This window comes from Vicugna pacos, chromosome 11, assembly GCF_048564905.1.
Source record: "Vicugna pacos chromosome 11, VicPac4, whole genome shotgun sequence".
NCBI classification, from domain to species: domain Eukaryota; kingdom Metazoa; phylum Chordata; class Mammalia; order Artiodactyla; family Camelidae; genus Vicugna; species Vicugna pacos.
In genome coordinates, this window is record NC_132997.1 from 24668268 (window position 1) to 24682504 (window position 14237).

At 46.6% G+C, this 14237-nt stretch overlaps 1 protein-coding gene across 3 annotated transcripts in view; it reads right to left on the reverse strand.

The window, feature by feature from the left end:
• The window catches only part of SLC35F3 (solute carrier family 35 member F3), a 230085-nt gene extending 218297 nt beyond the window's left edge, over window positions 1-11788 (reverse strand). For all 3 annotated transcript variants that reach the window (XR_012077239.1, XM_072970946.1, XM_072970945.1), the window contains exons 1-2: window positions 11667-11788; window positions 11108-11337 (exon numbers count right to left, since the gene is read on the reverse strand). Coding sequence is in view for 2 of the 3 variants with exons in the window: in XM_072970946.1 (XP_072827047.1) it covers window positions 11108-11337; window positions 11667-11719 (283 nt within the window). In the remaining variant the exon portion in view is untranslated. The remainder of the gene's footprint in view (window positions 1-11107; window positions 11338-11666) is intronic.
• Between the last annotated feature and the right edge of the window lie 2449 nt (window positions 11789-14237).

Here is a 14237-nt window from a genome sequence, read left to right on the forward strand (position 1 = left end):
AACCACACCTGAGTTCCTGTCAACGCGGTGATTTTTGGAAAGCCCCTAAGGATGGGGGCTTGTTGCCAGGGGAACCAACTGATTAGAAGGCTTGAATTTTCAGTTCCATCTACTCCCACCTCTGGGAAGGAAGATGGGCTGGAGGTTGAATAAACCCCCAGCTGCCACTGATTTAATCGATTATGCCCAGATAATGGGGAGTCCATAAAAACCCTAGAGGAGGGAGTCTGGAAGCTTCCGGATTGATGGACACAACGTACAGAGGAGTTGGGAGGGTGGTGCACCCAGAGGGGGCAGGGAGCTCTGTGCCCCTCCCCCACACCCTCCCCTAGGCATCTTTCAACTGACGGTTCTCAAACTATATCTTTTGGTGATAAACTGATACTCTAGTAACTAAACTGTTCTCCCGAGTTCTGTGAGCGACTTAGCAAATTAACTGAACCCAAGGAGGGCACTGCTGTGGGAACCTCCAATTTCAGGCCAGTGGGCCCAAAGCACAGGTAACAATCTATTCAGAGAGCATTGCCGGTAATGTAAAGGAAAACAACAGTGTGTTTTTTCTCTATTCTGTTTCCCCCAAAGCAAAAGACGCCTCTCCATAGAAAATGAGGCAGTCCAGTGCTCAGCAGTGCACTCGGGGCAAGAGAGGGAAGCACCAGAAGATACCTATTATCTTGCCCCCTTCTGGCCTCTTATCAGGCACAAGGTGGCCAAGGGACCCTGGCCGCCTCAGCCACCTCCCTCCTCTGCACATCAGCCAGAAACCGGCAGAGAAGTCCAGGTCCCTGGTGCTGATCTGAGTGGCTCTGGGCCACCTGCTGACCGCTGGGCAGCATCAGCTCCAAAGACGCACAGCCTCCTCCCCACACTCCGCGCAAACACAAGGCGGGGACCGAGGGAGGAAGCAAGTAATGCAGGAAGGGAGGAGGGAGCAAGACGGTATCCCCCAGCAACCCAAACTCATCGTACATTTCAGCCCAACCCCATCCCTGGGTCTCAGATTCACCCACACGTGGTAAAGCGGCTCAGGATCAACTAACCCAAGTCACTTCTGTCCACACCCCTAGACTCACCATCCTCAAGGCTCTGTAAGGTCAGTCACATAAATCAGGACGTTTTGACTTTCAATCACATATGAAAGTCGAGATGCCCCTTGGAAACATCCCCCTCATTCCCATCTATAGGAATTGGACAGTGTTCTGACTCTTAAGCTGAACAGCCAAGGGAAGAGCCTGAGAAGAGGCTATTTCATCTGAAAGGAACCAGAAAAACCACCCGAGCAGAATACGCAGCAGCCCAGGGAAGAACAGATGGGGCTGGAAGTAAATCTCAGCTCCTCTGAATTCCAGTCCACTGCTATTTCCTCAGGCTCCTAGTGAGAGCAAGAAAACTGTCCCAGGTCTCAGGCTAGCTGCCTTCAGAGCTGGAAAGAAACAGAATGCCTGCAGCGCAAAACATCAGGGAAGAACTGTGCTGGCTTCGCAGCTTACGCTCATCAAGCCAGTCTGGAAATCTCTGCTGTTGCATGAATACGTGAAAAAGAAGAGAAAGATGGTTCAGGTCAGGGCTACACCAAATGAGCAAATTAGAACTCTCATCACAGCAGGAGAACTCAAGTCTCGAGAGAAAGACAAAAAGTGCCTGAGGCTCAGGCCCTATCCTGTTGCTAAGAACCTATTTATGGTGCCTACAATAAAATACCACACAGTATTATGTACACAGTATAGAGTTTAGTGTAAGGCTGACCCACATTGACCCAAAACACCCCAAGATATTTAGTTAGGGAAGCACCAAAAGGAAACACGTGATCCCAGCCATGAGATGGCCCCAAACAAGGAAAGTGTGGGACCTCATGGAAGACAATGAGTCTGTCTTGCCTCCTTGCTCTGTAATTTTCTAGGAAATGGTAACTAGGAGATATACCATATATTTAGTGTATGTTTATCTCAGAGGTGAATATATTTTCTGCCCATTAGAAGCAGTGAACTATTTGATGTCTGAATGAATGAATGAGTGAGTGATTGGACGAATGGATGGATAGATTAATGGATAAATGAAAGTGCATTCATAGGAGGTTCCATCGTTTGATCTGTTTCTAAATCAGTGACACACGAACGTGTATGAGTCGTGTATAAAACTTCATGCAGTGATTTTCTGAAGCCCTTGCCTGGCCCACAGGCTTCTCAAGATGCAGCATGGTGGCCATGGGGTCAAGTCTGAAGTGTTCCTTCCTCCACCTTCCAGACACCACATCAAAACTCCCCCACGTATTCTGAAAGAACCACAGGACATATGTAACTTACAGACAGAACAAACACAACACACACACACCAGTACTAAGTTTTCCTAGTGTTTTTAGAATAAACACTAATGATGTAATTTTCATTTCCATGTAACTTTCAAAACATACTGACAGCATAAAATCAGATAAACCTATAAGAGATTTTTATGTTAAACATTTAATAAAACAAAATGCTGACTTAAAGGCGAGAGTTTGAACAAACCCTTGAAATCTCTTGTTCTTGTTTATGGCAATTAAATGCTCTTCAAATGATTTCACTCTTTATTTTAAGGAAGTGTTTAGAGGCGAGGAATTCAAGTCCCTCCGGGGTGTCGGTCACCAGCATGATGCACTTCTCTGTGAAGACTGTTTCTTAAACCCCCACACATGCACGGCGGGAGAGCCCTGCACAAACCCCAACTGTTTCACACCTATGATCATAATTACATTTCTTTTTTGGAGACTAGGACATCTTAAAATACTCACTGCTCATTGAAAATAAGCAAACTCAATTTCTAAACAGAAAAATCAGGAAGCAAAGCCAGCATTAGTTGAGAAGCATCCTTCTCCTGACCCCTTTGGATAAAACTCTGAGGACATGGCCAAATCCTTATAACACTACAGGGTTACAAAGTCGACGATGAAAAACGATAAAAAATAATTCTAATAGATTCTTATCTAGTCAAGCCCCATGGATGACGCATTATGGACAGACAGGGAACAAATCTGAATGTCATGGAAAACATCTGTCAACACTAGAAAACTGTTCTGGGAAGTTACGCTGAATAATCTCTGGGTCTCAGGAGTCCACACCCGCCTCTGGCCTTCCGTGCTGCCGATCACCTGAGAGAAGCAATTTCTTTCCTACCATCCGGAATGCTGTCAGAAATTAAGGCTACCTCCAGCTGCATGAAGGAAAAATGTGTCCACATCCTAGGCAATTGTCCAAGGGCCTGTCACCATCATTAACCAAAAGAATTTACCAGGTTCCTAATTGTCCAAGTCCCTTTCTAGGATTTGCAACAAGATATGAAAACAAAACTGGTCTATTACTCTACTGATCATTGCACACTTACCATGGAATTGAACCATAAGACACCAAGCAAAAAAAAAAAAATCTCTTTCATCCCCCTGACATGGGGTAAGGAAATAATCGGTCCAGCTAGGGTTGCTGGGGGTCCACCTGTTTCTGAAGCTCTTCAGGGATGGAGGTTCCATGACCTTCTTATCTCAGCCATCAGGAAGTGATTTCTCATTTTCAATGAAGAATTCTTGGGTAGGTATATCCTTGTTTCGTCCCCCGTGGGCCTGAGCAGAAGTGGCTGAGAAATCGTATTCAGCTCGGAGTCTGCAGCTGCAGGGAACAAAACCTCCCTGAGCTGGAAGGGGGTGTGGCGTTGCAACAGTGGTGTCTCTGGGAGCTTGGAGGAGGAGGAGCTACAACAAGACCTTGACCCAGGATGGAAATGAGACCCAACATGGAGTCCAGGAAGTCACCGAGGCTCTCCCTGGGTTGCTTACAACCTGCCTTACCCTTCCCTCTTTGGAGACCAGCTTTCTCTGCCGCTCCATCCACATGAAGACCAGAACAGCTCCCTCACAGAATCTCCTCTATCAAAGACCATGCCTGACTTGACCACAGTCTCCTGGTTTCAACCTCAAATTCCAAGAGGGAGATATGGATTGAGTTACTGTGGGTGAGGAGTCCACATCAATCTAATCTATGACGTCCGGGAGGAAGATGGTGCAAGGCTGGTTGCTAAGGGCCCCTGAGGACCTGGTGCAGGGCAGGGAAGGGGGTCATGGTGGGCTGGGAAGACCTCCGCAAAAGTGCCCGCTCCAGCTGTTCTCCTAAAGACGTGCCACATGCCTGTGTCACCTCTCCCTCGCCCAATACCAAAATCCTGCCTGTAGGACACGTTTTCAAATCCCACTGATCCATTTTCTCTTCTTCCCTGTTCATTTCTTCCAAATCATTTTTAAAGTGAGTTTATGCAAACTAGACAAAATGCTCTGAGGTGGGACTGGCTCACGTAAGCTCTAGGAGGGAGGGTGCTTGTCAGTGTTTTTAGGAGGTGAAGCCATGGGTGTCCCATTTGTTGACTGAGAAAGGCAATCAGAAGTGTTCTATGCAGGATAATTCTGGAAGATCCCACAGAAATGTAGATTCTCAGGAACTATTTCTTTATGTGTGTGTGTGTGTGTGTGTGTGTGTGTGTCTGTGTGTGGCCTTTCGTTAGTACATTTAACAGGTGTTTTTTGATTTCATGCCAGAGACACTCTGTGATCTGCGGACAGAATAGTCACATTTCTATGTGCCAAAAGCCACACTGAGGGCTGGGGATACAGTAATAAGCATTGCCTTTACAGATGTTCCATCTCTAAGTTTCAGCCACGTGATTAAACTAGCCATGACAACAGGGATGGGAAGTCACAGCACTGAGGGAGCCTGGGGCAAAGACACCACACCAGATCCAACATGGTTAGGGAGGCTGCCTGGAAGAGGTGACACTAAGACTGGGACCTGGATGAGTAAGGGGGCATACGTGCATCCATGGCCCTCCTGAGGACACACAACAGAGGACGAGAGCATAATGTCCTAGAGTCAGTTTCTGTTCAGTCCAACGTCATCTGCTACATTTCCATGATGCCCTGTTCCAGTTAAGCTGAATTACCTTCCAGTAACAGCTCATGTACATTTCTGGGCATACATTGTTGCTTTGCCTGAAACCCAGACCTCCCCTCCACCCACTCCCTGCGATTTATCACCTCTCTGGCTTCTGACCTGAACTCACTCCTCTGAGAAAGGGCTCCCTAAATGCTCTAAAGGCAACTTTTCATCACACTCTACTGTTTCCCTTTCTCTCCCTCCAGGCTGTGAGATCTGAAGGCAAGAACTACATCTTCCATCACTTACCTTATTATCTGGTACCTAGTAAATGCCCCGAAGAGTTTGCTAAATGAATAAATGAAAACAAAGGAGCATTGAGAGATGTTGGGCAAAGGGCTAAATGCTATGTTTATATTATTTCATCGAATCCTCATGCCCATCCTGAAAAGGAGTTATATGTGTCCCCATTTTTCAGGTAAGAAAACAGAAGCTCAAAGAGGTGAGTAAGTTGCCAGCAATGACAGGGTTGGGAAGGGAGGAGGCTGGGATGAGAACGCAGCTCCCTGTTAGCAAAATTCCCCTCCCTCCACTTCTCCTGACAACAGAGAAGAAACTGCAGTCAGCCTCTCCTTCCTGCAGGGCTATGATTCAAATGAGCATCCTTATCAACGCTCAGTGAAACACTTAACTCAATGGCTCGTGCACAATGGATTAATTTTTTAATGCAACTAACCTGAACTCTTCCAGCTGCTTAGGGAAAGGACAAACACTTGCCACTGGAGTGTTTTATTTTAGACCCAGCACTTTGTAGAGACTCAGGAGACTTGTGAAGCACAGTGAGAAATCTCCTTGCCCAAGCATCTTTTAAAGCCAGGAAGAATTTCTTTCCTGGAGGTGCAAACAGACCTTTTGCAAAGGGTTTATAACCCCTAGTCAGTGATTTGAGTGTACTGCGGAGAACTGTCCTGCCTTAAAAAATAACAGCTCTGCATTTTAATCCTTTCGTATCTCAGAAAACCGTTCACTAAGTTGTTAACATGGGTTCAGATTCAGGAATAAAATGCACTCTCTGAGCCGTCAGAAAATGTTGATCTATGTCCTCCCTACCCCGCGCCCGCCGCCCCCGCAACTTTTTTCTCTTTAAAATCTTTTCAGTCTAGTGTTTCACATGCCAAGCTCCATTCCACGATAAAATTTTTACAACCAAATTGTAAATCTCTTACAAGTGGGTCATTATCGAATTGCTGCTCTGAACTTTACTATTTTGGGACGATCACACAGAAGTTGCTCACCATGATTATACTATGAGCCCCTGTCTCAGTTATTATTACGAATAAGGCCGTCAGCAACCTACACCCCTGGCCTGGTCTGAAAGGGAGGAGAGAGTAGAAGGAACTGTCTTTCTCCATAAATCTCTCCCCTCACCTCTCACAAACCCCTTCTAACCTTTGAAACCTGCAGGAGCCTGAAACACGCAATTTTCTCACCCCTAGGTGAACTCAGTGCCCTCCGTTTCTCAGCATGGACTACAAAAGCTCCTCTCCTGTAAACTGGGTTTTGCTCAGGTATCTGTATGCTCTGAGCCTCAATGCAAGTCGCCAAGGGCATGCTGGGATGGGCCAGGGATGAGGTGGTCATTTGGGACTAGCCTACCCTCTACAAATGACTTAAAACTAAACCCCTCAGCATTAAAAAAAAAAAAAAGAAGAATCATTTGTATCTGTATGTACCAGCACATGCAGCATTAATCAATCCATTTGGAAGATAGGAATACCTCCTTTTAAGCCATTAACATGACTCCCTTCAAAAGCTATTCCTAGAAGGTTTCGGGACTAGAAAACTCTGTGAGCTCATTACTTGACAATATCCCTCAGGGAAACCTTCTGCCAAGTAAAACATCCCTGCTAAATGTAAACAATGTGTCTATTTTCTTGATGCACGGATCTGCGGATCTCTGTCCCTTGACAGGACACACCTGTGCTGTGAACCTGGTCTCCCATCACTTGTCTGTGTATTCCAGCATATAGTAAACACTCTCCAAAATGCTTCAAAATGAATAAATGAAAATAAAGGAGTATTTACAGATGTTCTTTCATCCTGCATAAGAACTTCCTCTTGGTGACTGAATAAAGAAGTTGTGAGATATACATATATATAAATATATAATGGAATACTACTCAGCCATAAAAAAGAATGAAATAATGCCATCTGCAGCAACATGGGTGGACCTAGAGACGCTCACACTAAGTGAAATAAGTCAAGCAGAGACAGACAAGTATCATTTGATATCACTTATATGTGGAATCTAAAAAAATGAGGCAAATGAGCTCATTTACAAAATAGAAACTGACTCACAGACACAGAAAACAAACTAACGGCTACTAAAGGGGAGGGGGGGAGGGATAAATTAGGAGTTTGGGATTAACAGATACACACCACTAGATATAAAACAGAAAAACAACAAGGTCCGACTGTACAGCACATGGAAGTATATTCAATAGCTTGTAATAACCTATAATGAAAAAGAATATGAAAAAGAATATATGTATGTGTACGTATAACTGAATCACTTTGCTGTACACCAGAAACTAACACAAGGTTGTAAATCAACTATACTTCAACAAAAATTTTAAAAAAAGAACCTCCATCTGAGATCTCTAAGATACACTACTTCAGTCGTCTCTGTGCCAAAATGCAGCCAGGCCCCCACTGCGTCTGGTGCCTGGGCCTCGCTGTCCACTATCGAGGAGGTCTGCTCCTGGTCTCTGTCCCTCCACCTCCCTTCCACAGCCACCTGGTCTCAGTGCCAGAGAAATGAGAAAAGCAGGGAGAGGGAGAAGATATTGCAGCCAGTCATCCCTCTTCTGCTGGGGTGCAGGTGGGAGGGGAAGTCAGTCACCATGAGAAACTATCCAAACTGTTCTGAATTTTCACTAAGGCACTTTCTACATAGAGCATCAATTTATGGTGAGTGGGTGTGGCATCCTGTTAGCTGCAGAAGTAACAGGCTCTTTCTGGAAGCTGTTTGTTCTAGTCTGGCCCATCACGGGAACCTAAGAAGTGGTCCAGGAAGAAGAGGAGAGCAGGCCTGCTGGCTCAGCACCACGGCTCAACAGAAGACAGTTCACTTGCAGCAGAAAGGTAGGGTCTGGCTAAAGGAGGGCTTGTCAACAAAGGCACACTCCCCTGGGACATGTGGCACTGTCTGGAAACACTTTTGGTTGTCACACCTTGCGGAGGGAGGATTTGCCCGAGGCCAGGAATGCTGCTAAACACCCTATAAGGCACAGGACACGTGCCCCTCAGAAAGGATTATTCAGGGCGAAGTGTCAGCGGTGCTGAGCATGAGAAACTCTGGGTTAAGCCAAAGCTAGCCAGCAAGGACTCTGGTCCAGTCTATGGTTTAGAAAGCCAAGGATGGCGTGTATCATGGAAGGACAAGGCAGGAGAGCAATTCCAACCTAATGTAAGTTGGCAGAAAGAATTAAATAATGCAAATCACTACATTCAAAGGTACTCTCTCCCAGAGGTCAGTATTTCAGGCAGCAGCCATTTACTTATGCAACAAATATTTACTGAGCAACTACTGTGGCCCACGTGCTTTATGGGCTCTGGATACACCACAGCTCGGGATCCAAGGAATCCCTAAGAATCCTGCCTAGTGGGATGGGTCAGAAACAAGAAAACAGGCAGCTCTGAGGCCTCTGGTCCCTGAGAAGAGGAACTCAACCTCCCACATGCTGATTTAGTTTCATTCTCAGTTCTGTGTTACACACAAACCATCCCTCTCAGACCCAAGGCCTTTAGGATTTAAAAAAAAAACAAAACTATCCTTCACAAAAAGTTCCTTGTCTAGCATGAAACCTGCTAATCTCACCGACTGGGCTGGAAGTCCTGGGCAAAGACCATTTCTGCACCCTTCACAATTACCTCATTTATCTTAACTGCCCAAAGCAAGTTAAGGAGGTGAAAATGAATACTCAGTCAAATAATTTCTTCTGCTACAAAGGCAGCTCACTTATACTCTCAAACAGATAAGACACTCTCATTTCAGTGGGGACATGTCTGTGGGGACAAGCCACTTGGAAGGTAACATACCATGTCCATAATGAGGCTTGGAACATCCCATAACTTGCTCTGGAGACCAGGATAAGAGTATTTATTTTGTAATCATCACCTCTCATCTCTGCCAGTTTGTTAAGTGTGATTATTCACCAACAAACAAAGTAACTCACTGATATCAATGTAGATAAGCCTCTTTATTATTTTTTTTCTCTACTTGGGGAGAAATGGCAAACAGCCAAAGTGCTGCCCTAAAACATCTCTGGCTGTATTAATAAAACATGAGCTTTTCTAAATTTAAACTTAAAATCCAATTAATTCATCAAAATGTCAGCTGTCACCTAAAGCCTTTTAGTAAAAAGGAGTATCCTGAAATAAGGAAGCATCTTCACAGGAACCGAGGGTGAAGGAAGTTGATTTTATTCGTATCACAATGATCACTGCAGCTTCGTCTGCTGATATTTATGCCTTCAATGAAGCTTCGGAGGGACAGTGATTTAAGAACACCACTGGGACAAGGGACTCATTTTCCATATGGCCTTTCCCCGTCTTAATGACAAAGTGTGTTCGTACCAGTCAATCACTGCTGTGAGCTGCCAGCCAGCCCCCAAAGTCACAAACCTTGGTGGCAATTTCTACAAAGCACATGGGGCCAGTCTCAAACTGAATTACAATGATATACCTTATTATGACTTTAGGGGCTAAACAGACGACTTTTCAAAGGCGGGAATTAGCACTAGTGTCTTGAGTTAGTAAGAAAGCTAAGAATAGAAATAAGAAATAGAAAATTTCTAATAGAAATTTGGAAAGCAGAAATAGAAAACTGAGCATCTGATCTTTAAGAGAAACGGTTTCCAATGGGTTTTCATTCTTTCACTGGATGCTCGGTGTTTTTCAGCTGAAAAGAAAACTTGGTCCCTTGTCTCCTTTCTGTGATTCAAAGCCAATTTATCAGCTACAAATTCAGCAGCAGAAGCAGAAGATTGGAGGAGACACAGATAACCATTTTAAGGTTCCTTCAGAGTTAAATGCAATCACCACAGTCCTTTAAAAACAAATAATGGCATGAAACAAAACATTAAAATCCTACTTTTCTTCCTGCAAAATAACTTACGAGTAACTGGCTAACTGCTAGCATACTGCCAGCTTTTGGCTTGGAATCAAGGGTTTTAGGAAAAGGCTAAATATAGACATATTTTAAGAAGTGAATATGATTCATTTGCAAAAGCCTGACTTGTTTTCCCAAGGACCAATAAAATAGATTTCAATTTCAAGCAATGAAGGGTAAAAACATATCTCAACATCATTAAGCTGTTAGTCTTTATTACAAATGGAATGAAGCAATACTCATTCCTTACACTGACTGAGATGGTCAGTGGCTCTCTTTCTTCTTGTCAAAAGAGAGCGATGAAACCCCCTCATTATGGTTCACAGTTACAGGTTCTGGAGTTTGTCGGAGTCCACTTCTCCCTTCCAAAACGAGAGAAGGAAACGGCCACCAGATTAATCTGGTCACGCAGGTAACATCTGTATAAGTGGTCACAGAACTGCCAAAGCCTCACCAGGCCCCCTGGCAGACAGCAGTTTCAGCTGCTCCACCTGGCACCGACCGTTCAGCTCTTTGGGACCAAATGCCAATCGCTAGAATGATCCATCCAGAACCTCTACACTGAGGACAGATAAAGACCTGGGGCAAAGGGAGTGAGTGAGATCTGAAATGAAAGCCCTGAGAATTGTCCTCCATCATCAGGGCCTTCGAGGCGCAGGTAAGAGTTAAAACCCAGGCGTGCTAAGTCTGCAGTCTCTAGTTGAGCCAGCTGAGCCCCGACCCTGGGCGACTAACACTCAGATCCACAGAGAAGCCACACACGGCAGGACACACTTCCTTTCCAATCTGTCTCCTGTGCTGTGGCACCTCAGAGCCAGGGGGTAAGTACGGAAAGATGGATGCGGGAAGGAGAGGGGTCAGAATGGATCAGAAATTCCCGAAGGTCCCGGAGAACTCAGTCTCCAGGCCTCTTCCTAAAAGTTGCAAACCTGGGTCTCCGCGGGGGAGCAGGGCAGCAGGGGGGCGGCTGGCGCGTCGCTGCGCTTGCTCCCCGCTCCCCGAAACTGCCGCGGCAGATGAGGGAAAGGGAGCGAGGGGGCCTTACTTTTGTAGCTCGCTGCCCAGGGCTGGTAGCCATAGTAGCCGGTGATGCGCAGGATCCGCTCCTCGATGGACGTGAGCCCCACCGGCCCGCTGGTGAGGTCCTCCACTGAGCGCGACCATTTCAGATCCTCCTTGATCGCCTCGTCCACCACCAAGTATTTGAGCTGCCGGAGCTGGGGGCTGATGTCGGACAGTCTCCGGGGGCTGACGTCCGGTGACCTCCTCATGCCACTGAGGACGCGGGCAGGTGGGCGGGGAGGGAAGAAGGGGGGGTTGGGGTGAGGGGCAGAAAGGAGGGCCAGCAGGGCGCAGGTGCGGCCGCAGGGCCGGCGCTCCCCCGCCCCGCCGCCCACCCAGTTCCCTCAGCAGCCCCGGCGTCGGGTCCGACTCCCGCGCCCGGCCCTGGGCGCCTCGGGGCAGAGCACGCTGGGGCGAGTGGCGAGGGAGAGGATGCCTTAAACTTCCTGAGCAGCTCCTCCGCGCGCGCTGCCCTCTCCCGAGCCACGGACACCCGGCGTCCCGGCCCGCGCACCCGCACCCGCACCCGGGGCGCTACTCACATGGCGATGCTTTTGCCCCTGGGTGCGCCGCCGGGAAACTCTCGGATCCCCATAGGCAAGGGCAGGTCGGGGCCGGCAGCTCCCAGACTGGAGGCGGAGGGGCCGCGGGTCCGAGCTGCCCGCGGCCGCGGCCAGGCGGTTGGTGGGCGCAACGCCCGCCGAGGGTCCCCGCGCGGCCCGTGCGCGCCCGCGCCGACGTCCCCGAGCGCCTCCGCGGCGTGCGGCGCGACGCGAGCGCGGCGGCTCAGCCCGGCTCCAGCCGGTCCGCGGCGCTCGCTGCAGCCGGCCGGCAGCAGAGCGGTGCGGGCGCCGCGCCCCTCGCCTGTCGCCTGTCGCCGCCGCCCCGACACGGCGCGGGCGCGGGAGCCTCCGACCCCGGGAGAGCGCCGGCGGCGGTGTGCGCTCTCGAGGCACCTGGCCCGGGAAGGCGGGAGCCAGGCGGGGGCGCTGCTGCCCCTTCCCGCCGCCCGCGTGTGCGCTGGGCTCCGGAGCCCGACCGGCCCCGCGCTCCGCCTGCAACCTTGGGGCGGGGGGCGCGCCCCTCCTCCCTCTCTCAGGACTTCTCCATCCTCCTGCTCCTGGTTCAGTAGGTAGTGCAGTTCAGTCTCAATCTCTCTCTCCTCATTTTAAAACAATGAGCAAAACTACTTGGAAAGACAGACACCTGATTCCATACCCACAAAAACCAGGCTCAGGATGCCAGATACATAAACGGCATTTCACAGGCAAAGCTGAGACTCAGGGTGAGCTGCTGTATTGGGGCACAGGGCTCCTTCAGTCAGGCCTGGCCCGCAGAGAGCTTCCCTTCTCATTCTCGTGGATGACGGGGTTACCAAATCTGTTCTCTTCTTAGAGTTCCATTTTATTTAGCCTCTGTTTTTTCGGTCTGCAAGTCATTCTTTATAGAACACCTAATCGTTTCTCTTAATGTAAATTTTTTTTGTTATAAGAAAACAGATACAGGTTCCTTGGGAAGAATTTAGAAAATACGTGCATATGTAAGGGAAAATACCTCTTCTCCAGCCAAAAATGACTGAGTGAAATTAAGCATTTTCCCTCCCACCCTTTTCCCCCTGACGTAAAATACATTTTTCACAAAATCAAAATCAAATTGTACACACTACTTTGGGTACTTTTTATGTTAAAATTATATTGCATCTCAGCAAACTAGAAATAGAGGAGAGTTCCTCAAATTAATGAAGGGCATCTGCAGAAACCTACAGTTAACATTGCACTGTTTGGAAAGTAGACACTTCCTTGCTAACATCTGGAGTAAGGGAAGGACATCTCGCTCACCACGCCCTTTCAGTGTTGGACTGCAAGTCCGAGCTGATGAAATTTGATAAGGAAAGGAAATTAAAAAGGTGTATCTAATGAGAAGACAGAAATAAAACTGTATTTGTCCACATGTGATATGATCATCTATGTAGAAAACCACAAAGAATTGACCAAAAATCAACCTGGAAGAGAGATCCGTTATAGCAAGCTTGCAGGACACAAAGTTCATGTGCAAAAGTCAATCAGCTTCCCGTATACCAGCAATGAGCATTTGTAATTTGAAATTGAAAAGTAATGCCACCTAGGTTAGCATACAAAAATGAAATACTCCGGTAGAAATAGAACATAATAGGTGTAAGACCTCTAGGAGGAAAACTCTGATGAAAGAAATAAGACCAACTAAATAAATGGGGAGATATTCCATGTTCATTGGTAGGAAGACTCACTATTGTAAGGAAATCAGTTTTTTCCAACTTGATGTATGGATTCAATGTAATGCCAATCAAAACCTCAGCAAGTTACTTTGTGGCTGATTCTGAAGTTTATATGGAGAGGCAAAAGACCCAGAAAAGACAACAAAATACCGAAGGAGAATATGTAAGATCGATTACCAGCAAGGACGTACTGTATAGCACAGGGAACTATATTCAATATCTTGAATCTATCTATATTCAATAACCTATAATGGAAAAGAAAAGATTTATATATATGTATAACTGAGTCACTTTCCTATGCACATGAAACTAACACAACATTGTAAGTCAGTGTTATACTTCAATTAAAAAAGAAAGTTTCCTGAGCACCTAAAAAAATAAAATAAAAGACTTACTCGAGCTACAGTCAACAATACGGCATGGTGTTGGGGAAAGAATAGACAAACAGATTGGTGGAACAGAATAGAAAGCCCAGAGATAGTCACACAAATATAGTCAAGTGATCTTTGACGAAAGAGCAAAGTCAAGTCAATGAAGACAGGATAGTGTTTTTAATAAATGGTGCTAGAACAACTGGACATCCAATTGCAAAAAAAAAAAGATCGTATACCAAAATATAAAACACAAAATGATACAAATCTTGAAGAAAATATAGGAGAAAATCAAGATGACTTTGGATTTGGCAATGTCTTTTTAGATACAAAACCAAAAGTATGATCCATGATAGAAAAAATTGGCAAGTTAGACTTCATTAAAAGTGAAACTTCTGTTCTGCATGGGACACTGTCAAGAGCATGAGGTGACAAGTCAGACTGACAGGAAATACGATCAAAAGACATGTCTGATAAAGGCCTGTTAT